The 26,945-nt window shown below is 39.1% G+C and overlaps 2 protein-coding genes across 2 annotated transcripts in view; one reads left to right on the forward strand and one right to left on the reverse strand.

The window, feature by feature from the left end:
- Positions 1-550: 550 nt before the first annotated feature.
- On the reverse strand, positions 551-6,118 carry AARD (alanine and arginine rich domain containing protein). The gene is made up of 3 exons (XM_032467553.1): positions 6,106-6,118; positions 5,303-5,925; positions 551-2,628 (listed from the first exon to the last, which is right to left on the reverse strand). The coding sequence occupies exons 1-3, from the start codon at positions 6,116-6,118 to the stop codon at positions 2,485-2,487; spliced, it is 780 nt and encodes a 259-aa protein (XP_032323444.1). The 3' UTR covers positions 551-2,484.
- RAD21 (RAD21 cohesin complex component) overlaps positions 5,938-26,945 on the forward strand; it is a 65,589-nt gene continuing 44,581 nt past the window's right edge. The window contains exons 1-4 of the mRNA XM_006186467.3: positions 5,938-5,952; positions 14,439-14,547; positions 19,558-19,662; positions 23,431-23,523. The gene's annotated coding sequence lies outside the window, so the exon portion shown is untranslated. The remainder of the gene's footprint in view (positions 5,953-14,438; positions 14,548-19,557; positions 19,663-23,430; positions 23,524-26,945) is intronic.

The raw sequence follows: 26,945 nt of genomic DNA on the forward strand, positions 1-26,945 counted from the left end.
TCCTCGCTAAACTGTTTTTTCAGCTCTTCTTCTTTGGCCCTCTCTATCCCCTGTGAGGAGGAACATCTTACTTTCTTCGACTTACCCAGTTACTGCTTCCCTGCTGCGTAATTTAGGTAATAATTATTTTCTCATTTTCCCCTCCAGCTGGCGGTGGTTTAGTCCCATCCACCTCATATTTCTTTAGCATGTCACACTGTTGCTCTAGCTTATTTAAACGCTCTGGGAAGTGGGGAAAGGTGGCCATTGGAAGCCCATCCCTGCATCCCTTTAGGAAAGAGTCCCTGTTGTCTTTCCATGAGCAGCGGACGGGATGAGAATCCAGCAAACTAACAGCAAATAGCTGAGTGCAGTTGCAAAGAAAAAATATGAACACAATCTGGCTTCTGCTTCTTAAATAAAAACAGATGATGGATGCCATATGAGAGCAGAATTCACTTTATGAGAGGAAACGAAACAACAGCATTTAATAGCAATAGTGTCCCAACTATCAAGTTCTCACTGTATTTCTCTATCAACAGCTAATATCACAGGCCACCTCCGCTGGTGAGGCTTCCAAAAGTAAGAGGCTTTTGAAACAAAGACTTTCTTATTCTGTTTCTCCATCTGTCATTCCTCAAAGATACAGTGATCCAAAGTTTATCACTGAAAGATAGGACAAAAAAAAAACCCCAAAAAACTAGCGACCAAAGACTTTATTGTAAATGGTGGACTTTTTTTTGTCTAAAAAAGTAGAAAATAATGCCTCCATTTTCAGAAGTTCTCTTTTTTAAGTTTTTCTCTTTTGAGTCCCAATAGAGTACATTTAGGATAATCGAATTACTCACATGAATGCTAACCAATGTGAGCTTCTCTGTTTTCTGCAAGGAATTGAGCTTATAAAAGAATCATCTTAAATATTTGCTAAACACAAAATCACAACAATTTATGAATATTAAATTATAAAATATAGTTTAGAATCACCTCTCTGACATTTGAGTAGAATCTTTCTCGAAGAAGGGATCATGAGGAATTCCACCGCCTCTTTCCTTAGAATGTCTATGACTTTGAGGAGGAGACATATAGGAAATGTTTTACAAATATAATTTAAGAAACCAGTCTGTATATTTATCAGCCAAGAGCTCAAATACAGAATTGCTCAAGAAATCCAGGGGTTACATATCAGAATGTTGCCAATAGCTCATTGACAATGTTCTGTAAGTTAAGCATAGTAATACCTCAGTTTAACAGAGGGAAGAAATTAAGTACCAAAGAGCTTAAATAATTCACTTCTAGTGACAAAAAACAAGTTAAGGACAAACTAAACTTGGTTCAGATAATCCTTAAAACCTCACATACATAAAACAACTTGTATTTATTTTAAGAGAAAGACCACATCCATTCTGTTCTCTTTTGTCTTCCAGAACTAATTTTTATTGTTAAGTATTAAAATCACATACATTTTATAAATTAATTTTTATTTTTTACAGATAATGACCATTATTAATATCACTGAGATCTGCAACATTTTTTTTAACTTTATTTTTGCATTAAGAAGGCGGCATGTTTAAGGTAAAGGTAGATGTTCTAATTCAACACAAACCTTTTTAACTCCTAAAAGCTTAACAAAGGAATTGTGCCAGTTAGGAATCTTTTGAGTACAAGTCATAAAACTCCCACTCAATTGATGTAGGCAAAAGGAGATTTTTATCAGGAGGATGCTAGAGTATTTTCATGTGTCCAAATGACAGCAAGGGCTGGGGTTTTCAAGAGCTGGACCCCAGAGACAAGGAAGCGCAGCTCTCTCTCCCCTTTTGCGCTCTCAGTGGTGCTGTTTCAACCTCCTTTATTAGAGCTCACACTTTCTCACATGGTGGCCACCAGTAGCTTCCAAGCCCCCCTACCCAACAGCTTCTACCATCAGCTTCCAATACTCATCTACTCCTTTAGTTCTAGTTCAGAACTCCTGAGGACAAGTTGATCAAACTGCCTTCATCTGCCTGACTGTATTCCAGAGAGGTGAGGCATCCTTAATAGGGTATAGTTGGCATCTAGGCAGAAGTGATTCTCAAAAAAAAAAAAAAAAAAGAGAGAGAGAGAGAGGTGAGCAGGGAGGGAAGCCTACTGAACAGCTAACTTGGCAGACAAACCAAGAATAATCAAGTAAAACAGAAACAAGCACAGATTCAGAAAGTTCAGGTAATGCTAAAGTTAAGGTGGCACAAGATAGCGTGCTAGAAATCGGCATTAAGGCATTGTTCAGTATATTCTTTTTACATCTCTTTCCCAGCCAGAACAATGAATAACTCACTTTAAAACTTTTAACACATCATTTTCTCTCTCCCCTTTCTTAAATGCTTTCTGTCACTTCCCCATGGCATCAAAATTTGGGGCCCATAAATTGACCCTAAAATCTCATGCAAAGCATCCATAATGTTACTGTTGGGATTGTTTCAGAGACATCTATGTTATTTTTAGGGTTCAGATCCTCATCTATGAGTTTCTTCATTCCGGATTCACGGCATTATCTTCTGAGCTTTGAGATTCTGATGCAATTTCCAGTTCATACTCCTTTTTCAATTGCTGCATTTTCATGTCTAAATCCAGCAAAGTTCTGGCCAGCTGGTGATTTTGGAAATGCATTTCCAGCTGAAAGTTAGAAAAACAATAAGGATTTTTATTAGCCTGAGATACGGATCAAATGAAACTGCTCTCTGCACAGGAAAAATAAGGACTTTGTAGGAAAGGAAAATAAGATATCGAGAGAGATGTATTTGTCATCTTATTCTCCAGTTCTGACTGTTTGCCCTGACTGTAAAACTGACTTTCTATACAAGGTAAAATCTGGACATACAAATAGCTTTCGAAATGGCCTTGCAAGGAAAACGAAAATAGCTGTTGCACAGAGCCGTCCATGTGAAAAATTCCTGTGCATGGATGGCTGTTTTCAAGCAATGGCATGTGATCTGCAAGGAAATCATTTATCTTTATGAGCCTTCTGAGCTCCAGGATGACTGCCCAGGGCCATCTGAGCTTTCAGGACCTGGGCCCATTTACTTCATTACTTGTCATTTCAAGTCTTCAGGATTCTAAATGGTCTCCCTGTTGAGCAAAAACATTTAACCACCCCTTAGAGGCACATGTACAGTTATGTGTACTTGCAGAATCTAACAGCTTTCACTCTAGAGTGAAACTTGCTATAGAGCAAGGCTGATTTATACCCTCCAATGAGAATCTGTAAAGGTCCCATGTATTTAAAAATAGATCTCCCAGGCAGTTTACCTAAGAGGGAGTCCAGCAAAGCTTAGTCCAACATAATCTTTATATTACAGTTGAGAACTAGTGATCAACTATTTGCATATTTCTTCAGTTAGGGTCTTGTTTAATGCAATTCATGAGAACCATGTTCTCTCTGCTTAAAACCCCTCATCAGCTCACCAACAGAAACCACCCCAGGATGAACCAGGGCATTCCATTGGTAAAAAGCAAATATTGGTGGTTCCCTCTGAATTTACAAAAATAAAGTCATTGGATAAAATGTTCGTTCCATTTTCTTCTGACATATGTTTCTTCATTCTTTAGCACCTGGAACCACTTCTCAGATAGCAAGAATTTGCAAAGAATACAGTAATGAACATCCAGCAAACAGGCATTAACAGTAACAACCCAACCAGTAGCCCAAGAGGCCCCTGCACCTTGCCTGTGGGAAGCTTCAGTTCCCCAGTGTGGCAGGGATGCACTGTAACCCTGTCCCATTCTTCCAGCTTCATTTCGGGCACTCTTCCCACACCAGCCCCCACTGCAGCTGCTCAGGAACCTTGCCTATCCCAGAATAAACACGTTATACTGAGCCACATCTTCTGCCCTTCTGCTTAGAATGCCTCTTCTACCCTCTTCGTGCTGAACCCAGCCAAATGCCAACTCTTCTTAGAAGCTGTCCCTGTACCACCTTGTCTGTGCTTCCACATTGTTCTGTACCTGTGCCTCTTATAGCACACAGACTACACCAGACTGATGATTTTGAGCACAGAATTTGTTTCCTGTTCATAACTGTATCCATAACTAAGGGTGCACTGCTGGTGCACATAACACGGCAGGTTATCTCTGTGTTTGTTAAAAGACAGAGTGAAGGAATGAATAAATGGATAAACTGATGAAAATCCATCCTGTACTTTCATGCCAAAAATCAAGCAGTTAAATTATTGATAATGGCTCACCATCTAAGTATATGTAACTCACACCTATTTAGGAAAGTCCAATACCAATCGTTCCTTGCTTCTTTCCTCACAGATCCCTTTGAGAATCTGGTGAAAGCTGTGAACCCACTCTGAAGAGAGAAGTGCACTTTATATACATACAGAATTTGGCATACAATTTTAGGTATATAGAACCCTTGAAGTTCACTCAGAGATCCTAGAAATCAATGCATCTCACTAAGTAGAACAATTAAAACAACAAATAATAGAATAAGTAACATTTCATAAATAGCAACATGTCTCTAAATCAATTGAACCTGTTCATCATTATTCCTTACATAAATCCCACCCATGTGCATGGACACATGGTTGGATGTGTGTCGATTCCTACAGAAATCTGGCTAATGGTCTGTTATCAGGAACTGCTGCTTCTAGCGGTGATGGTGTTAAGCATCCACTCTTTTGCTTCTTCATGACTGGTCGTACACAATGGTGTAATAGTTGGCCAAGACATTGATGGTGGTCTGCATTCCAGGAACACAGCATCTGTGCATGTGTGAAATTCTCTACTCCTTTCTGGGAAATCCTTTGATCATTCATATCTATGTATTTGTCATTTGGGGAATACAATTTAAAAAACTCCAAGGTCTATAATAATTATCATAACAATAAGGCTCACTGAGTAGTATGCACATTCTAGGCACTTAATGTAACATTATCTCATATAATACGTACAGCAGTCCTATGAGTTTATTATCTGCATCTTACAGATGAGTCAACTGAAGCCCAAATCTGCTAATTAGCATCCCTAAAGTAACAGGAACAGTATGCGGTTTGGCATGTGTCACTAGAGGCTCAGCCCTCTAAAGCCAGCCGGCACTCCGGGCCCTGCAGGACCCCTTTTCTCCCGGATGCTGCTGGGGAGGCAGGCGCGTCAAACCCTGCAGACAGATGGACGGCCAGCGCCCAGCTCCACCGCGGTGCACCGCCTCACCCTTTCCCCACCCTGGGGAAAGCATCCCTCGGCCTTCCGAGTCCTGGGTGGGCCACATGCGCGGCTCGAGGCCGGGGGCCCAGGAGGGGAAGAGGGAGAGGCGGCCCCGAGCGGCGGCCGCCAGCGCGCTCACCAGCTCGGCGCGCAGCCCGGCCAGGGCGCTCTCGACGCGCGCCCGGCTCTGCTCCTCCCGCGCCGCCGCCGCCGCCGCCTCCTCCCGCGAGCGCCGCAAGCCCCCGCGAGGCACCGCCCGCTGGAAGGCGCGCACCAGCCGCCGTCTGAGGTCTTCCAGCAGCGGACCCACGGCGGCGGCGGCGGCGGGGGCCTCCTTCGGGGCGGCCGCGCCCTGGCTGCCCCCAGGGTAGCCGCGCGCGGGACGCAGGGTTGAGGGCCAGAGTCCAGCTCTGGCTAGGATGCTGTGGGGGCCCCAGGAAGTTCCCTCTCTGCGGCGGCGGGAGTCCCCCAGGCCCATCTCGGAGACGCGGCGCCCCAGGCTTCCAGGCTTGTATTGCTGATCGCTTGTTTCCAAGTGCGAGAATGAGGACGGGTGCGGGACGGGGCGGGGTAACCAACGAACCCGCGGGACCCCAGCCAAGTGGGACTCGGCTACTGCTCTGCCACTCAGACCCGCTCCATTTCCCCAAGCCTCATCTCTGCCCTTCTTACCCTCCGTAGCAGCAAACGGAGGAGGTGGTTCCCATAACTCCAGAAGAGGTTTCAACTGGATCCTTTTTATTTGTTCCCTGGATTGTCTTTCTGAGAGGAAGACTTGGGTCCATCGAGGTAGGTGGAAGTTGACATGAAGAAAAAGGTTTGAGGCCCTGGTTGCTTTGGTTATTTAATATTTCAACCCTTTAAAATATTTTTTCTTGCTTTCTACTGACTGCCAGGCACTGTGACAGGTGTTGGGAATATAAAGTCTAATTAGGCCCGTACCTCTCCCCGGCATTACCCATGAGGGAGAAGCTTAGCCCTGTTTGCCAATTAGAAAGAATGATCTTTCCACGAGCCCAACGATGCAGAAGACACTTGGGTTCTGAAACTCCGTGTTCCTTTCTATATTTGGTACCTTAAAATGAAAAAATTAAAATTCCTCTTACTCCGAAGTGTATTATTTTGTAAGTCCCAATTTAGTACAATCAGGTGCCAATGTGACTTGTATATCCTTTAGCAGTGAACTTAATCAACTGCCTCTTTTTTGATCTAATGGAGAGTTTCTAAAAAGGAATAAATAAATGAAAGTTTTGTATGATCATAGGACACAATTACCTCCCCCACCCTGGAAAAAAAGTGGCAGGGATGTTGATACAGTGCTCTCATCTTAGAATTAGTCATTCGTTTAATAAAGATTTACAAGTCACCTGCAGTGTTCCAGGGCCATGATAGGCGTTGAAGGCAGTAAGAGTTAATTTTTGTTAGTGTTTACAATGTGTCATTCACTTTTCATATATTAACCTATTTTGTATTCACAATAACCCTGTGAGATAGGTACTATTCGATTCTGCATCTTACAGATGAGGAAACTAAGGCAGATGTTAAGCTGTAAGGCAGAGATCACAAAACAGGTCGTTGGTAGGCCTGGGATTTGCACCTAGGAAGTCTGGCTTGTGTTCTGAACCACTGAGACACACCTTGGATACACACTACCTCCCAAAGAGGAAAAGAAGTTGCTCAATTTACATGTTGCATGAGTGGGTGTTCAAATTCCTTACGCTCATAAAATTCAGCTCTACTGAAACGACTTGAGACTTAAGAGTTGGAAAAGGAGGAATGCAGGTTACCACCTCTGCAGATAACCTGCAAAATTCAGTACCTTACAATAGTTTATAACCGAAGCAGAGGCAGATAACTATCATTGTATATTGTTTCATAAAGATTCTCTAGAAACACTTGAAAATGTGTGGAAAATATGAAAGTCTGTATGTTCTACTGGGAGCCAACCTGAGTATAAATTTAAAGATTCTGTTTTTATTTGTGTGTGGTTTGGGGCATGTAGGTGACAGGTGATAGGTGATTTTTCTCATAAGAGAAAATGTAGATGACTGGGTATGGTCATGACTTTTTAGATACAACATCAAAGACATGATCATGAAAGAAATAATAACCTGAACTTCATTAAAATTGAAATCTTTTGCTCTGTGAAAGACACTGTCAAGTGAATGAGAAGACAAGCCACAGACTGGGAGAAAATATTTGCAAAAGACATATCTGACAAAGGACTGCTATCTAAAATATGCAAACTACTCTTAATCTCAACAATTAAAAAAAAAAAAACTACCCAACTGAAAAATGAACAAGCCACCTGGACATCTCATCAAAGATATACGGGAAACAAGCATGTGAAAAGATGTTCAACATCAAATGTCATTAGGAAATTGCAGATTTAGACAATAATGAGTATCATTACACACCTATTAGAATGGCTAATAGATCAGACCTCCCTTCTAACTCTATCTCTACTTGGATGCTCAACTTAATATATCTCATTCTTAAATATTGATTCCCTGCATCCCTTAATACATGCTTTTTTCTTTACCACCCCCCAGTTCAGTAAGTGGAAATTCCATTGTCAGTTACTCAGACCATAGGCCTTGGAATCACCCACAGTTTGTGTCTCCCTCTTTCGCCCTACATGCCATTCGTCAGTATATCCTGTAGGCTCTACCTGGCAATGTCAAAGAACATCTAATTCCTGCCATCCCAGTCTTCCCACTCACCATCACCTAGTCTGTTCCATAGCCTTCAAAAGGTCTCCCTACTCCACAATGGCCCTATTTTACTTCTCTGCCTTGCTCCCCTTGCAGCAGACTAAGTCACTTCTTCATTCAGAGTCCTCCAGTGTGTTCCCACCTTATTTAGAATAAAATCCAGTGGTCTAGCATAGTGGATCATAGCATCATCCCAAGTGGCATTCCCTCCATTTCTCTAGTCTCATCTCCTTCCTCTCTCTCCTTGCTTACTCTATCCTGCCTCCCTGGTCTTTCTCTTTTCATGGCCTTTACCTTTGTTATTCCCTTTTCCTTCGTTATCCCTGTTTCCTAGGATTCTCTTCTCCTAGATAATGAATGGCTAGTTCCCTTACTGGGTTCAGGTCTCTGCTCAAATGTCACTTCATCAGAGAGGTCTTCCTGGATCTAAACTAGCACGCACACACCCCTCCACTACTGTCCATTCTCTGTGTCTTTGCCCTGCTTTTTATTCCTTCATAGTTACATCAACTGTCATCTTATGTATTTATTTGTTTTCTTATCTATCTGTTGTCCACTAACAGAATATAATCTCCATGAGAACAGACACTTTCTTTTGTTAACTGGTACATCCCCAGTGACTAAAATGGAGTCTGTCACTTGGTAGGCACTACGTAAAACTTTCTTAAATGAACGAAAAGAAGAGAGGGAAAGAAATAGAAGGCAGCAGGACAGAGGGAAGGATGAAGGGGAACGAGATAAGGAGGAAGGAGCTGTGTAGACCAGCCAGGCACTGAAACAAACAAGGACTATCATGTCAGTTAATGAACTTCTCCAGAGTGACTCCAAAATGATTAACTCAGGCCTGCTTGAAAAGAGCAGTGTCCTCTAATGAAAAGAAGAATAACTTCTGTCCTTGTAGCATGTTTCTTCAGTGTGCTTATGCAAAGGCAATGACATGATTCAATGACAGGTCATGACATCAGCCCCAAGTGCAACAAGCTGACAGTGCCTGAACCCAGCTGTCTCAGCTAACTCTCTGAAACCATGTGATATCTGGAATCATGGAGTCTGTATGTCCATTTCTCTCTTTAGCTTCTCAAGGGCAGTGTCTGGATCTCCATCACCGTTTCGTCATCTCCAGAAACCAGCGCAATGCTGGCATGAAACACTTAACAAATATTGGTTAAAATCATTATTAAGTTGATTAATACAGCAAGGCAGAAGGCAGTAAACGTTCATAGAGCACCTCTTAAGCTCTAGGTAGATACAGATGTAGACATGGACAGAAGTACAGGTGCAGGTAGAGAGAGATTTATAAGAACAGATGTAGAAATAGAGATATAAATAGTATACCACTGACTTAATCTTTACAAAAATCCTGTATTATGTTTGTTTTGTTTTGTTTTTCAAATGGGAACCTAAAGTTGAAGGAAAGTAAGAGACTCGCTTACGGTCACAAGTAGACAAGGAAATGGCCGAGGTAGGATCTGATTCCAGATCGATATGTCTCCGAGAGCTGTGCTCTTTCCCTTACACCAACCACATCAGGCAATATACAGTTGCAGAATCATTGCAAATCTGCTCAGGGAGGTTAAAACTTCGAATTTATTCTATTTCCGTTACCTAAACCAATTCTTCCCTAGCCTATGTGCCATTCTGCTTCCACCCTTACGTTTAGCACAGCCACCTCCTCTCAGTCCTTTTGGACATGAGAAGAAGATTAAATGCATAGATCATACTCCTAATTCATGCAGAACAGCAGCAGAACAAAAGTCTGAAATTCCTTATGCAAAACCCTCATCTCCTCTCTAAATCCTTTTACATAAATTCATCATTTAACATCTTCCTTTGTTGCACCTCATTTCTACTTTTTTTCCTGCCTCTCTTCACCTTTCCCTGGAAAAGTTGGATCCCAATTCTTTTATGTGTTCTTTAGCGGTGCCGTGGGAACCTTAGCTCTGTTTCCACTTCTTCACTTCCTCTTCAGCCATCCACTGTGAACAATTACTCTTTTAAGCAATGAGTTCTGTGTGTTCCGAGTGCGAACAGAATGTCCCTGAGTGCTCTGTGCAAAAAGAAACAAATACTTCTCTAGGCTTCAGAGAAAGGCTGTTTTCCTTATAAGCCTTAAAATAAATATTTGTAATTTTTTCAGTGAACAGCTTACTGGTTTGAATCATTTGAGGGTCTGTGAGAAACATGGTGATTTTGTTTTCTGGCTAACTACTAATCATTGGCAAAAATTCCTTTGTGGTTGTGGATTGTCCAGAAAATAGTCATTAACTTTCTAGCTTAATTTGCCAGAACTCTGGGGTCAAAATGCTGGTTTCAAATCCCAGCTTCACCCCTTGCTGGCCACTCGACTTTGTATAAGCTTTCTGGGTCAATTTGTTCGCAAGTAAAATGAAAATAATCTTTTCCTCCTCACTCAGTAGCTAAGTAGATTAACTAAAGCATGCAGAAATGCACTGAACGAGGTAGGCCCTTCATAAATGTTACTCCTGCTTCTCAGATAAGGGATGTGACTGGGGTTCTTACCGTAGAGACATGTTTCTGAACATCGATTGCATCAGTGAATATCACAGTGCTATGTATCTAAAAGATACAGGAGAATTGGAATTAGGATTGCAAGGGAAACTGAGTCAGGTATGAACTATGAAACGACAGTGAAACCAGGCTAGACAATGCTCGTTCCAATGGGTTAGATGACCATTTAAAATTGTCAGTGATCACATGGAACCGGTATAATCATCTCAATCACAACTATGTGTGTATGGTGAGTTGTAGTGTTGTTCACACTCTTCTCCACCTCTTTCAGTGGGAAAATTGTATTTCTCCACTCCAGTGACCTCAGGCTTGGCCATAGGACTTGCTTAAGCCAATGAACTGTGAGCAGATGGGACATGTGTGATTTCCCAGTGAAATCTTTAGGTACCATCACACAGTCCACCTTGTCTGTTTTCCAGCAGTGCCCCAGGGCAGGCAGCTCCTTGACCCTGGGTCCTGGAATGAAGACATCGTGGAACAGAGGGGAAGCTGACCTGCCATGGGTGTGTGGTTTGAGTGAGAAATATACAAATGTAGAAATCCAGGAAGATTAGTGTGTTCGCTCTTTTGAAAGCCTTGATATCTGATTCTCCTTTTGATTTATTTCCTTTTCTCAAAAGTAGAGTGCAGATGTAAGCATCCAGAGGACTGAGAGGTCTGGTAAATTGAAATTTTACTGAATCATTTCTGAGAAGAGATGTATAGAAGCTTTGCCTCAAACAACAAAAATCTAGTTGTTGGAAGGTACAAAAAAATTTCTAGTAACTGTCCAAGTACATTTGCTCTTTTATTAGATAAATTTAAATGAATTATGAGCTATGCATGAAATACAGATAGCAGTAACTATTTTTTAATGACAGAGAATATATAAAAGCAGATATGCAAGATACTGTATAATTTTGGACTGTCTGAGAACTTTTACAGTCTGAGAACATCACAGCTTCATTTCCACACCAGATATACAGGGGATATATTTAATGTAGTTTTGACTGTTTATCTCATCTTCATGCTTTGTATCTTGAAGACATTTCAATTACAACCTTCTTTTAAGATTCAACTAAACATGATACCAATGAAGTGCAGAAAGTAGAAAACTTATGGCACATTTCTGCAGGGCCTTTTGTGTACTGAGCTATTCCAAGAGCTTTGAGAAAGAGAATAAATGTCAAATTTGTCCAAACAGCAACTTTAATACTCACTCCAATAAATATATTTCTATTTTAACATAAGATACCCGTGTTAACTGTTTTCTTTGGCAATTTCTGTTCAAAGAATAGTTGGAAGTACCCAGGAAGTACCCAGCAAGCAGTATCTGCTGGACAACATTATTCCCCTCTTTCAAGATTGAACTTTTGAGTAAAATTGAAATATTATCCAATCAGTCTGCACGTGTGTTGAACCGAACTTAGTGCAGCGGGATATTCAGAGAACACCTGAACAGAGAAATATGTTACAAAATGCATTCTTTCTGTGGCTGATGACAAAGATCTCGATTGAAATGCTGGTAGTTGCCAGAAACATGTTTGGTATTTGGGGATAGGGAGCCTCTAAAATGGCGCCCTGAAGTGGGATGTCACTTCTGAGATGAGGTTCCAAAGAGACTGTGAGTTTGATCTTGCTCAGTCTGTCCTACTGTCTTGCTTGCTTGCTGCTCTGAGAGAAGCCAGCTGCTCTGCCCTGGGCTGACCGGTGGAGAGGCCGTGGAGCAAGGAAGAGAGGGAGGCGCCTGGACAGCAGCGAGCCCTTAGTCTTGTGGCCCATGAGGAGCTGAATTTTGGCACAACCATGGCGTGAGCTTCAATGAGAACCCTCCCTTAATCAAGGCTTCAGATGACATAAAAACAGCCATCACCTCCAGGAGTTTCCCTCTCCCCTTCTTACGAAGGGGTACGTGTATCTTTTTGAATTAATGTTTTTGTTTTCTTCAGATAAATACCCCGAAGTGGAACTGCTGGATTGAATGGTAGTTCTAGTTTTAGTTTTTTGAGGGGGAAACTTCTGGAGATGATGGCTATTTTTATGGTGCAGATTGTGGTGATGGTCTCAAGAGTATATGTTTATCACTAAACTCATCAAGTTCTAGCGCAGCTTTCTGTATGTGAACCACCCCTAAATAAAAGAATTTTCTCAAAAAATACTAATCCTAGAAATTAGGATACATGACTGAAACTACTCCATTAATCAAACAAAAACTGTAACAACATCTCTCTTGCTTTAAATTAACCGAATGATTAGACTGTAAAGTTTTCACAGACACCTGGCTTCCTGGTTGAATTATGAATTTCTTCAACTACAGGTACACTCACAGTGGTTGGGACAGATAAGTGCTGGGTGTGAACCGAGGGGATGAAAAGTGAACAGTGCCTGCCGTGGATGCCACTCATTTGCTATTTTAGAGTAAAGACTCTACAGAGACCTACTTCTCAAAGAAAAATCTTAAATTAAAAAAACAAGAAATCAGCATTAGAGGAAGTAAAGTAATTTCTGAGATATGATTCTTTGAAGGAGAAAGAAAAGAATTAGTAACTAAAAAAATACACTGGTAGAAATATCATGTCTAGAAATTGCAGAATCAGTAACTTAATGACCCATAGCTCTATGGCAAGAGGCAGAGCAGCAAAGTGAAGGGGAAAGGACATTAAAAATCTCCAGCCTCGTGCTCTTTACGCACTTGGATTTGACTTCTCTTTTCCTTGTTACTTGTAGAACAAACTACATTGGCTGCTCCTGGAACGTTTCTCAGATACTTCCACGGCTCCATGCCTTTGCACGTGTGCTGTTTCTGTGCATGGAAAATTCTTCTCACCCTGCCAACCATTCTGATGAGTTCCCCAAATTCCGTAGGCAGGAATAGAACTTCCTTCCATTGTGTGTTCCCACTGCTGTATCCATAACTCCAGGTCTTACTCCTTTTCATGCTAGACTCTTACCCCTTTGTTACCTCCTTTGGCTTGTGAGTTTCTGATGCAGACACCTTGTCTTTTTCTTGGGGTCTAGCCCACTGTTCCATAAATGCTGTGGGAAGGATGGATGGATGTTAAAGACTGAGATGCCCTTCATCTCTGTGGGATTCAATAGATTTCAAGTACCTAACAGAGGAAATTGTACCTTTATGATTCTAGGAATATACAACTTTTTAACCATGGCATTAGACGAGGCTAGCTCGCTTTTGCAGGCAGTAAGAAAGAACTGAGCAAAATACAGATAGCAATAGGAGCCCTGCATGCTGCTTTCCAGTACCTTAGAGCCCCCTGCTGTCTACAGAAAGACACTGCAACCTCTCCCCAGGCTAACAGAGCAGTGTTAGACACTTAACATGCAACCTTAAAAACTTACTTTAGCCATTTCACAGGCCAGGTCATTATTATCATCTGCCTTTTTTAGCCTCGTTCTAAATCGGCCAAGTCATCTTTCTGAGTTTTCAGTTTTTCTTAATGGTACCACCATGATCCAGCTTATCCTGGGTCAAACCCTCTCTCCTGCTGCTGCTCCTTTTTTTTGACAGTATCACTGTCCTTTATTGGACGTTTGCTGTGTGTCAGGCATTGTGCTAAACTCTTGACATGAGTAACATACCATTTAATCGCTCGATAGCCCTATAAGGCAGGCTATTGTTTTCCTTTTGGTAAAAGGAAAACGGAGGCTTAGGATGGATGTGCATTTCAGTACCCTTGCATATGCTGAGTTCTCCTTCCTCAGTCCCCAAATTACCTTTCCCATCACATGCACCAAGGTGGCTCCAGATTTCTCATATCCAGCCAGAAAGGGGTTGGGGGATAGGAGAGAAGGGAACAAGTGATGGACAAAGACAGTCTGAGCCTCTCATGAAGTGGACCTCACATACTTTTCCTGGTTGCTGACAAAGGTTTGTTTTAGAGGCAGAAACCAACCTGAGAACACCTCCCTGATTCTATGGTTGCTCAAATGTATTATTATGAAATGACTGGTGTTGGGTCTAGCCCTTCCATCTGTGTTTGTCTATTTCAGAGCTCCTTTGGTTAAAATTGTATACCTAACTTTTGTTTTTTATAGACTTACTCCAAAGAAAGAGGCATTGGATGAAGAGAATATTGGACAAGGACCCAATATGCATGTGGAAACTGTGTGTATTGGCTTGATGTTGTTGAGAAGTACCTTCTTGGTGAGTGTGTTGTTGGAATGGGGACAGGAAAGTAGAACTGAATGTCCCCTAATTTGGAGCTTGACTCTGAAGCCTAGCAGCCAATATCATATGGTAATTTGTTTCTTAACCTGAGCTTCAGTTTCCTTGTTTGTCAAATGAGGTTAATAATGGTACCAACCTCACAAGGTTATTCTGAGAATTAAATAGATAAAAAAAATATGTGAAAGCTGAATGTTTGGTACAGGGTAAGCACATGAAAAAAGATTAGCTGTAATTATGTTCTAATGCATATATCCATTTTTACATTTTATAAATCAAGGTCATACTTACCTTTTGTTTAATCTTGATTTTTTCATTAAAATATTATTAAAATTCTTTATAACATATTTTTAATAGTTTCAAAGTAGAACGTTCCATCTTATAAATCAGTAGTTCTCAACCAAGTGCAGGTTTGCCCCAGTGGACATTTTGCAGTGTCATTTTTGATTGATGCAATTGGAGAAATGAAGTTCCACTGGCATCTATGAGTTAGAGGCTGGGATGCTGCCAGAAACCCTACAGAGCGCAAGACAATCTCCCACAACAAAGAGTTTACAGCCCAAAATATCAAAGTCCTGCCACTGAGAAATCCAAGAATGTATCAGGATTTTTTTTTAAAAACCAAGCCATTTTTAGTAAACATTTAAATAATTTTTTTTATTATTGTAAGTAACAGGGGGATGAAATTCCTGGTAGTTCTTATTTTCTGAGGCTGTCCTGTGGTCTACATGATAATTTACTTGAAATTAAATTAATGTAAGCGTTTCGGGGGGTGTGTGAGTATATCTGTGTGCAGACTTGCACTTGGGAGCATAATGCAAATTATCCCTCCACAGCCTGGGGACAATAAAATAGTACTTGAAATGCCTTAAAAAATCTGCTCTTAAAAATAGTCAAAGAGTAATTATTTGGTACTTAAAGTAGTCTTATTGATATCTCCACCAGAGGGTGAATTAATTAGCATAAGTGGCATAAAAAATAATTTTCACTGGTGTAATGGTGTTTCCTATGAGTAATTGATAAGGAGGAAGTTACAAGACACACTGCTCTTGGATACCAGTAGTGTAGGAATAGGACAAGCCCAGGAATCCAGTGCCATCAGTAAAGTATTTGAGGTCAAGGGTCCCTTTGGTCACTAGTCCCTCCATCCATGACAGTCCCTGATATCTCTTGGACTCTACATAAATTCACAGTCTTGTCTTCAGGCCATTGTTGTGTTAGTCTTTCAAGTAAGGTACTGATGACTACATAAAACAGAAAGCTGGCCCCTCTGAGAAGATTGTAGATGGAATGTGTTCAAACTGGTTGGAGGAAATAAAACTAATATCAAAACCATGATTTCCCTGAAATTGTTGCTTAGGATAAAACTACTTTGAAACACACACACAGACAGACACACACACACACACACACACACACACACACACACACACACACACACACACACATACAGAGGTAGAACCCAGAAGATTGATCTTTGGAAAAAACGGCACAGACAAGGTCATCAGATAGATTTTGGGTTGCTCTAGACTCTTCTTTCATAGATTTATGACTTGGGGTGACTTGGGGCAAGTTCCTGCTCTGAGCCTCAGTTTTCCTCATAGAATGAGGATTATGTCATCAACCTCATTAACTACATAGCAGGAGAGCTGGCACATTGTAAGCATGCCACAGATGTTTGCGTTATTTGCATGTCTTTATACCCAAATCTACTTCATTCCTTAGGATATATTTCTATAAATGCAATTTCTAGTCAATGTACCATCTTTGAAAATCACATGACCACCAGTGTTTTCACAATGAAGCACTAATTGCTTCAGTGTTTTAATGGTTTTCTTTTCTTTTCTCTTTTCTTTTCTTTCCTTTTGTTTCCTTTTCTTTCGTTTTGTTCTTTTGAGGGAAGAAAAGGTCAGTCTTTGGTTTGTTCTCTTTTGATGGGAATCAACTCTTCTATTTAGTTTCAAGAATGTACTTTGGGAGCCTGGTATTCTCAGTTCTCTCCCACCTGCTTGGTATTCAAGTACAGCTGCTCTGGGCACCCTCCCACCCACCTCCTGGGATAATTCTAGAAAAGTCTCACAGGGCGCCTTGCCCATAGCAGGATTAGAGTTCCTGGAACTAAGAGTAGATCCTGTTCTTTGCCCTCAGAAAAGAAATATTATTTGCCTTTTGTAACTAGAAAGACAAGACGCATTATGTAGTTCTTGAAAGTCACAAAGGTAGTAATGAAAATGTTACCGTATGTATATGTATATGTATATGTATAATGATGTGTTAACGTAAGTTCATCAGTTGTAACAAATGTACTGCCCTGGTGCGGGACAGTGATAGTGGGGGAGGCTCTCGTGGGTAGGGTAATGTGTGTGTGTGTGTGTGTGTGTGTGTGTGTGTGTGTGTGTGTGTGTGTGGCGAGGTAGAGGGTTTATGGGAACTCTCCATTTCCACTCCATTTGCTGTGAACCTAAAAATGCTCTAAGAACTACAGTCTGTTTTTTAAAAAGTAAGTAATAATACCTCCATCATAGGCTTTGGGAAGAACTTTATGTGATAAATATGGGTAAAGTTCTTAGCACAATGCCAAGCATGTAACTGCTCAAGCAACGTTTATCATTGTTGTCATAGGAGAAAACATAAACAAAGGCAGTAACTGCTTAATCTATACATCTGTTTCCCTATAATAATAAAATAATCCAAATACTTGTTTTAAAAAGAGGGGGAAGGAGAGGGCGCTATGTGGAGTACTCGGTACTATAACCCAGAAGCCCTGCCTTTAAATGCCTCTATTGTTTAACTAGTTCTTAGTTCAGTAGACATGCGTTGCCCACCTGCAGTGTGTAAGGTGCCCTGCCGGGGGCTGGGACTACAAAGATGAGTGAAACCTAACCAGCCCACGGGGCAAACAAGTATGAGTAATCAAGAGTCACAGGGAGGGGAGTCTACATCAGGTCAACCACATGTTCAGACACTAGCCATTTTAAGGTATGAAGAGAGAAAAGATCTGATTCAAGTAACTTAACAAGAATGGGGGAAAAAACTGATACTTTACTAAGGGATATAGAAGAAGACAAGTAAATGGCCATCAGCACTCCCTAAATTAATCCGTAAAATCAATGTAATCCAATGAAAATATGCCCAGTGGATTGGGTTTGTGTTTTTTTTAACTAAACCAGTTTTCGAGTTCAAATGGAATCATAAACCTGTGAAATATCTAGAAAAAAATCAAAACAAGCATAAAGATAAGACTAGCTTTTGTTAAATACACACTGTATTCCATAGGAAAAAAAAAAGACTAAAAGAAAAAGACTGAAGCCACATGGACAGCCGCCTTGATTGTCTTGGTTAATCTCTGAAGTAGGCTTCCTAGTTTGTTTCTTCCGTTTACTGTAGGGGCTTTGCAACATAGTGTGATTTGGGATGGTTGAAAAATAGTCCTCTCCCCTGTTTTCTTCCTCCTCCACCTTCTCCTCCTCTTTCTCTCCCTCTTGCTGCCCCTCCTCCGCCTCCCCCTCCTTCTTCTGATGTAGAAGTATTACTTTGAACTTGGGCATGTTGGCTAGAAGACATGTTTGAGGATCTGGAATCTGCCCATCAGTTGTGTACCTCAGTTTGAAGACTGTTAAGTTAGATGAAAGAGGCTGATGTGCCACACGAAGAGGTTTTCAGTTTAGCCCATATACTAAGGTTTCTCAACCCCACACTATTGACATTTTGGAACATTGGAGAAAATTCTTTGTTGTCTGGGGAGGTCATTCTCTGCAGTGTAGTCAAGAATGTTCAGCAGCATCCCTGGCCTTTAGCCACTAGATGCCAGTAGCAGCACACCCCCCCACCCCACCCGCCCCCAACCCAGTTGTGACAAACAAAATGCCTCCAGATATTGCCAGATTTCCCCCAGGGGGCAAGATCACCCATAGTTGAGCACCACTGCCCCAGACAAAAGGTAAGTCATTGAAGGGTTTGAAACAGTAAGACACAATCAAAATTACAAGATTATTTTTATGGCTTTTAGAAGTAATTGCAGTGTTAATATGGGGGAAGGCCTAATAAACTTTTTCTAGAACTAGTGAAAAAGGAGGCCTCTATAGGGACATTTGCCTGACCCATTTATTAAAACGTACTCTAAACCTTTGTTATTTAAACTGTGGTACTGGGGTAGGAATTGATTAAGAGATCTAAGAAATGGAGCAAACAGTCCAGAAACAGATTAATGTTAGAAGAGTGAAATGAGCCCTGTCACAAAATATGATGGTGTCATAACAGAGTAAATTGGTACAATCCTTAGAAAGCTATTTGTTTATACGAATCAAGTTAGTAACATGTTTATATCTTTTGGGATTGTGTATAATTGTCAGAATACTGTAAAGTTGTTAAGAATTATCTTTATCAAGAGTGTTATATCACTCAAGCATGCTTGTGTTACACTAAGTGAATAAAAACATAGAAGACAATATACATATATACAGACATATTAAATACAGAATACAATACACATTTTGAATGTATATTCAATATAGGCACAGTTAAGGAAACGATAAAGGTGTGGGAGAGTGTAGAATAACAGTGCTTTCCTTTAAGTAGGAAACATTTCACAGGCTACTTTTCTGCTTTTAATTTCTCTTCATTTAAAGATTTTTCCTACAAGCATATAATTTCCCCTTATTAATTAAGGGGAAATTTTGCAAAAGTTTTGGAACAAATTTTGAAATAATTCTAAATTAAATGAAAAAAATTAAAATAGCCCAGTGTGATTATTTTTTTTTTTTTTTTTGCTTTGATTGAATGTATCTTTTAACAATTCACCATTACTACCATAGCCTTCTTGGAGAGACATTTGTTTTTTGTTAGAAAAACCCCATGCTTACTGACAGTTGAAAACTGAAGAATATATAACAAAGGGTTTACTTTGGCCTGATTATAAGTCAGTATTTGGGGGATGCTGGTGATGTGCATTAATTTTAGACTTAATTTGTCTTCTTTTCCCTCACATAGGTGGCATTCCATTCCAGCAGGAGCATCCTGATGGTTTAATTCATCTTTTATTGTCATTCTTGACAGTATTCATCATGAAACGGAGGCATATTGCTGCAGCTCAGGGTAAGAAAAAGATCTAAATTGAAAGTTGTTGGCTTGAAGTTGTCTAGTAATAGTTATGAGTTTAAATCTTTCTTCATCTGGAACTCAATTCTACCCATCCACCTTGCCAGATTTAGAATGCAAGTTCCTCTTTTTTATTCGACATTCACATTTTTCTTCAACCCATGTAATTTATTTTTATGATTGGCATCTTGGTTAGATTAATTTTTTTCATTTACTCTTAGATATGTTCAAACTTACACTTAACTTTATTATTTCCTGTCTTGACATAGTACAATTTACACTTAATTAATGAATTATCCTACCTAAGCTAAATGATATTCATTGAGAATTGTAATAAAAGTATCAGAGAAATGAAATATATCAAGAGTTATTTTTAGAAAGTGAATCAAGATAAATTTTAGTCATTAAAAGCATTATTTTATCTATCCACCCCATCTTCAATAATACTGATTCCTATTACTATTAAACATGTCACTACATTGTGTCTTAATTAATGTAATAAATTATTTCTACTGGATTTCATAATCTCAAGTAGTTATTAGAAAGACAAAATTTGATTCTGTAGTCCAAGAATCATAAATATCTACTGAGAGGTGCCTAATAATTAAAATAACTCCTGGAAAAATGTCTTTTGCTATTAGCTTTTCTATTTAAGTAGAAATGTTCCCATTCTGGGAAAATTTTTCAAATATAAGATAGAGCATATTTATAAAGCTGGCATTGGAAGAAAGGCTCACACTTAATAAGTTTATGTATTATGTTCAGAAAGAGACATAGTACTAAAGGAAATTTATTTGATCCTCAAACTGATTCCATAAAATATGAGCCATATTTTTGCTTTCTGATTTGATAAACCAAAAGAGCCACCTATTAATTTGCAATAAGAAATACAACTACCAAGCCAATCAGAATATTCTTATCAGTTAACATGTCATCTTCCAAGAAGAAAAAAGTCTAACCAGGAAACCAAACTGTTAGCTCTTTTCTATCCCACATGGCAGCCCTTTAAGGGAGGTTTTAAGAGTCCCGTAAGTAACACTACTTCCTTCCACTCTTGAGCTTGGAACTCACTAAGAAACAGGATAACTGGCAAAAACCTTATTGGAGGACAAGGCTTGGAAGTGCAGCCATGATGATCTTTCTTACACTACACTTTTCAGTGCTCACAAGCACCCTATGAAGAGTTACTCTTACTGTCTCCATTTTACAGATGAGGAAGCTGAAGCAGAGAGAAGTCACATAATCTGCTCGTGTCCAAAGATGTACTAGATGGTGGGGCTGGAAAGGTGAAGCCAGGCATTCTGACTCTAGAACCTACATTTAAAAGCACTTTCTGCCTCGCCTCACAATCTTTTCTTGCTGTCAAGGGGATTTTAATAGTTAGAGAACAGAAGTACAAGCATTAAGCTCTTCTGTTGCACTAGTGAGTCTCAGACATTTTAACAGTTGACATTTCCTCTGAGAGTCACTCCTGTTCAATGGTAACAACTCAAGTGTAGCCAGAATGAGTAAGGGCCACTGAGTCTAAATTGACCACATTACTACCATGGTCATGGGACTCTGGATACACGTTTGCAGGAGTTCCTTTCCATTTACCTTGACTGAACCCTCCTCCCTTGTGTACCTTACACACTCTCAACCTTTCAACACTCAGGTTTAAGAGGGTCCAGCTGCCTACTTTTAAAAGTACGCTCTGATCCTCCTGGGAGATGAGATGAATTACACCATCCACTTGACTCCACAGCACCCCAGGAATTTCACTCATCTAGCACTCACTACATGTATTCTAGACAATATATGTATTTGCCTACATACAAGCTCTATGGAGATAAGATTGGCATTCTATTTATCTTACTCTTCCTAGGACTTAGCCAATTACATGCCTTAAAAGAATGTAGGCTGTCTAATGAATGTTGTAGAATCATGAAATCCAGTCCAATCTTATTCTGACTGTTTGAATTCCTTCTACAACTCTGTAATTCTAGTGTATCTTTTGCAGGCTGTAGAAGTGTGGGTATAGGTTTTGGAGGTTATATATTTAGCTCCGGGTATAAGAAAACTTAGGAATTGAAAAGAAACTAAGTAGACTTTAGGTGTAAGGTATTTTTACAAATTTTTATATAAAAAGTAATATGGACTAGCTGTAGAAAAATATAAAAATCATGAAACAACACTGATCACACCACCTTGCTTTAACATCAGTATAGTCCTTCTGGTCTTTGTAGTAGCTGTTGTTAAGCCATTTTAAAAAATAGAAAAAGGGAAGTAATAGTCTCCTTAAAAGTAAAATATCTTAGTTAAAATGATGTAACAAGAGAAAAGGAAATGTAAAATGATATGGCACCTGAAACAGGGGTAAGGAATATTCAGTCTAAGTCAGCAGCAGAGCATTGAGTGGTTACTAAAGACAAGACAAATATGGTGACAGTAATGGAACCACTTTTGTGACCTCAGAATCCTCAGTTCTCAGGTGGTGACCAACAGATAATTCAATTCATTCACTCATTCATCAAAGGACTCAGCATAGTATCATATACTGGTCAGTCCCTAATAGACTGAAAAAAACTGCACCACACATTTACTCATTAATCCAATAAATTCACTCAACAAAAAATATCCAACTGCCTACTGAGCAAAAGAGAATTAAGCATGATCTCTGCCCTATGTAGTAATCTCTTGTCAACCTTAAGGTCTACCTTCCTGAAAAGTCTTTCTTAATCAAACTGTAGATTGGTACAAATTATAGTCTCTAATAAAACAGGGAGTTAAAATGATTTAAATGGCATTAGATATATTTGTAAAAGAATAAATAAATATTCCAAAAAGGATCTTCTTCCAAAACAAATCAGATTCATAGAATTAAAACCCAGACATGTTAGATAACCCTTCTCATTAATTGACTTCTACTGTTCAGGACACAATGCTGTGGTATTGTTTCCCTAAGGCGAAATCAGTATCCCCACAGTTTTAATATCTTGCAGATCTTTTGGGTCTTCATATTTTTGAGCTAGTCTTTACTAGCTTGAAATGTAATGTTGTTAACACTTGCATTCTCCCTGTTTGGTTTCAACATGCTCTGGTAACACCTGCTTTGTCATAAATGATCACAGTGCTTGAGGGCACAGGTTTCATGATCTTGATTCCACAGATGGAGAGGGTGGAGCATCCACACATGTACAAATTCTCTCTCTGTAATATCCTCACAAATACACACCTGTGATTTCCAAGAGTAGGGAGCTAAATTTCAGTTCATTAACAAGCCTGAACAAGCAACATCTTTCTAAAATCAGGGTTGTTTATATGTACAAGACCCCATTATGTCTGTAAAAAAAAATTGTCTAAAACCTGGTATGGTACAGAATCCTATTTTGTTAAATTATTCTAACCTTCCTCTGGGAAGAAATTAGTCCTCCTGATAAAATACATAAGCAATTTTAGGACTTAAAGGGTTTAAGACTTGCTCTGAGAAACCACTCATCTTCGCTCCCAGCTGACTCTCACTCAGTGATCGTTGTGAAACATTATTTTCTATATTTCAACAAAGATTAGACAGCCACCCTCTTTTCCAAGTGTTCTTCCCGGGAGTGAATCTTTGAATTGGCCTTCTAGAGGTCTTTTTGCTTGCATCGTGCTCATAATTAAATCCTCCAAAAGCTTTTTTCTTAACATCTCAAAATCTCCATTATCACGTAAGAGTTTATGAAAAATTCATCTAGTAAAGAAGACAGCAAATTACAATGTAATGTAATAAATGCCACTTTATAGATACACCCAGTGTCCCATGAGGATGGAAGAAAAGTATTGAAAGCAGAATGGGACCAGCTTAACCCAAGAGAAACTGAAAGTAGGAGAATTTTTGTGAGTATTTTATGGACTACTTTTCATTCAGTTTGTCTTTTGTTTATTAATTTTAAGTCAGCTACCATTTCCTACCTATTTTTTGATAAAAGTATGTTGTTTTATCCACATTTCAGCTCAAACAAGCTTTTATGGAATAGCTGGGAATTTAACCAGGATGGTAATATTACTAGGGGAAAATATTACTAGGGGAAAAATTCTAACCAAAAAAAAAAAAAATCCCAAATTGACATTTGAAACACAACCGATCGGTAAATCAAGATTTCTTGCTAATCTGTATGAGCGAATATAAATGGATGAAATAATTCTTAGGTAAATTCAGCTTGATTTTGCTCTGCAAGATCATTCTCAGAAAGAATTCTCTGTTTATTGCATTGGAGTCCCAGATATCTTGATAATAGAAAGAATTTCAGCTGGTGGACATGATGGTAACATTAGTCACAGAAGTTAAATCATCTGTTACAAATCAATCTATTGGCCTTCTGGTGTATGAATTAGTCTTTTGTTAGAAAAGGGCACATTAATGCTAAAACTGAGTCCGTGTAAATATACGCACGGTAACAGAACTGATCCAACTGTAACTATATTGCTTTAACTATATATTGACTCTGTCCTTGGTGCTGGCCAGTTAATATTTATTGGCTCCTTTGTTTGTTGTTTATATCTTGGATAAAGTTACACCCAAAAAATTTCCAGATGGCACTATTGACAAAATAAAAACTAAAAAATACCTACATATACTAAGATGAACCAAAAGCACACCAATAAGAAATTAACTAAGGATAAGTGTCAGATATAATTGCACAAATACAGGAAGATGTGACTTAGTAGCAGCAGGCATAATAATATGTATTTTGTTAAATCAGAGGGGCTTTGAGGGACAGTAAGCTTAGTGTGGGTTAAAAGTGCTCAAAAAAACTAATATGAATTCAGCCTATTTTCAAATGTAATTAATATTCAGTACATTCTTATTTTGCGTTATGTTTGGTTCTTCCAGTATCATTAAAGGTTTATAATGAGAGAGAGGATCAATCAGTTTTATTCTGTGAAGGTTGGACGCCATCTGGAAAACAGTGCAGTGTTTAGAACAAAAGAGAACAGTTTTGTATGTTGGAATTGTATGTTCAGGATTGCAAGTTTTTCGTGAAATAAATTGTCCACAGAAAATGTTTAACAAAGTATTTATTATAGAAAGTTTTTAATAGAGAATTTCACCTTTACCATTTGTTTTGAATTCTGAAAAGTGAAATCATAATAGAAGGAAGAATACATATGGCACGGTGTTCAATTTTTACCATTTGAAGGATGCTCTTAAAATATCTCTTAATCTCAGGTCACTTCAGCCTGGCAATCTGATGGCTGAATCAACAGTCTCTGATATTAGCTAATGATTAATTCTTGTCTGCATCATATCTCTATGAAAAAACTGTCACATCATCCGTTAGAGACATCATCTTAAAATAGAATGAAAATCACCTAATAAAACAACGTGCAAAATGCAATCTTGGGTAAAACCAATCAGCATAGCAGTGAAAATTTTTTCCATCAGGGAAAAGGACTTTCATTCTACCCTGAATTTAAAACAAACTCTACAGTTCATGGAGTTCTGTGAACTATTAATTTAACAGGTAAGAACTAACTCCCAGATGTTTCATACTATTTAAAGTGAAAGATTCATTTGCCTCTGAGCTACGCTTGGAAAACTTCATATAGTAAGTTTCCTCAACTTAAATGAACTAAGAAAATTACATGAAAGTCAATTTGCTTTCCTACTTTGAAATTTTTGATTTCTGAGATGAAGGAAATGAGTGTAATTTTCCATAAATGTATGGATTCAACTATATGAAGGCAAGCACCAATAATACATCTTAATGAAAACACAGGGAAGCTATTGCTGGCGTCCTCTACTGCTCCACTCAGAAACCTAAAGGCTCCTCCTGCTATCCCATATTTCATGAAGCAGACTACTTGGTTCCTGTGACCTATATTTAGAACAAAAGCAGTAAATGCCATCTGCGATGAGTTGTAAAACCACAGTAGGTGTGCTGGAATTGTACAATTTAAAGGAGACATTGGGTTTTTTATCCTATCTTTGGACTTCGGGGAGAGATTTTTCATTTCCCTTTATCAGGAAAGGCCTGCAGGGTGCAGCAGAGAGCACTGGCGAAACTAAATTTCCAAAAGTTAAGTATTAGCTGACAGTTCAGCCCATAGGTTATGGAGGCAGACAGACCTCAGTTCGGAGTGAGCCTGCCACTTACTAGCAGATACTAAACCTCCCTAAGTCTCAGTTCCTCCACCTGTGAAATGGGATAAAAATATTACCAAGAGCATAATAAAAAATATATATATGCATTTATAATATTTCATCTCTTTCTAGAAATTAATGGTGCTATGTCTAGTTTCATTCACCACCTGTCAGAGTGCCTTTAATTTAGCAAATACTCAAGAAATAGCAGTAATTATTGATGTCCCTATTATAATTATTGGCAAGAAATACCAACATTAGCCCAGCAGTTAAAAGCTCAGTCTACAAAGCTAGACTTTCAGGGTTTAAATGTAACTTCTACCCTTCCCTAGTGATCTTAAGTATTACTAAGCCTCTGTGATGTCAGTTTCCTTTTCTATAAAATGAAGATGAGATAGCACTTAATTCATAAGTTTTTCAAAAGGATTAAATAAATTAGTACCTAAAATGTGCTTCGATTTTCAAAAATGGTGCTGGAACAACTGGACATCCACATGCCAAAAAAAAAGTGAAATTAGACATAGATCTTACACTCTTCACAAAAATTAACTCAAAATGGACCATAGATCTAAGTGTAAGACACAAAACTATGAAACTCCTAGAAAATAACATAGAAGAAAATATAAATGACCGTGGGTTTAGTGATGACATTTTAGATAAAACAGCAAAGCCACAATCCATGAAAGAAAAGCTGGACTTCAATAAAGTTGAAGTTTTATGCTCTGCAAAAGATATCATCAAGAAAATAAAAAGACAAACCACAGACTAGGAGAAAATATTTGCAAAATACATATCTTATAAAGGACTATTGTCCAAAATATTCAAAGAACTTTAAACTCAACAATAAGGAAAGTACTCGGTTTAAAAATGAGCCAGAGACCTTAACAGATACCTTACCAAAGAAGATATCAGATCAGTTTTTTTTTTTAATTGCTTCACTCTTCTGACTCTAACTCAGAGATGCTCAAACTGAAGACATTTGGGGTTGCCACATAAGGAGTGGGCGGGAGATGTTACTGACACCTGGTAGACAGTGTGTCAGCTGGACAGCTGCCACAGATGGCAAAATGTCAATAATGCCAAGTCTGCGAAACCTGCTCCAACACCCTGTGTCTCTTAAATGTTGTCTGTATCGTTTCCTCCTCAGCCTGCCTGCCATGGGTTCCTCCTAGTC

Source organism: Camelus ferus, chromosome 25 (genome assembly GCF_009834535.1).
Source record: "Camelus ferus isolate YT-003-E chromosome 25, BCGSAC_Cfer_1.0, whole genome shotgun sequence".
NCBI classification, from domain to species: Eukaryota; Metazoa; Chordata; class Mammalia; order Artiodactyla; family Camelidae; genus Camelus; species Camelus ferus.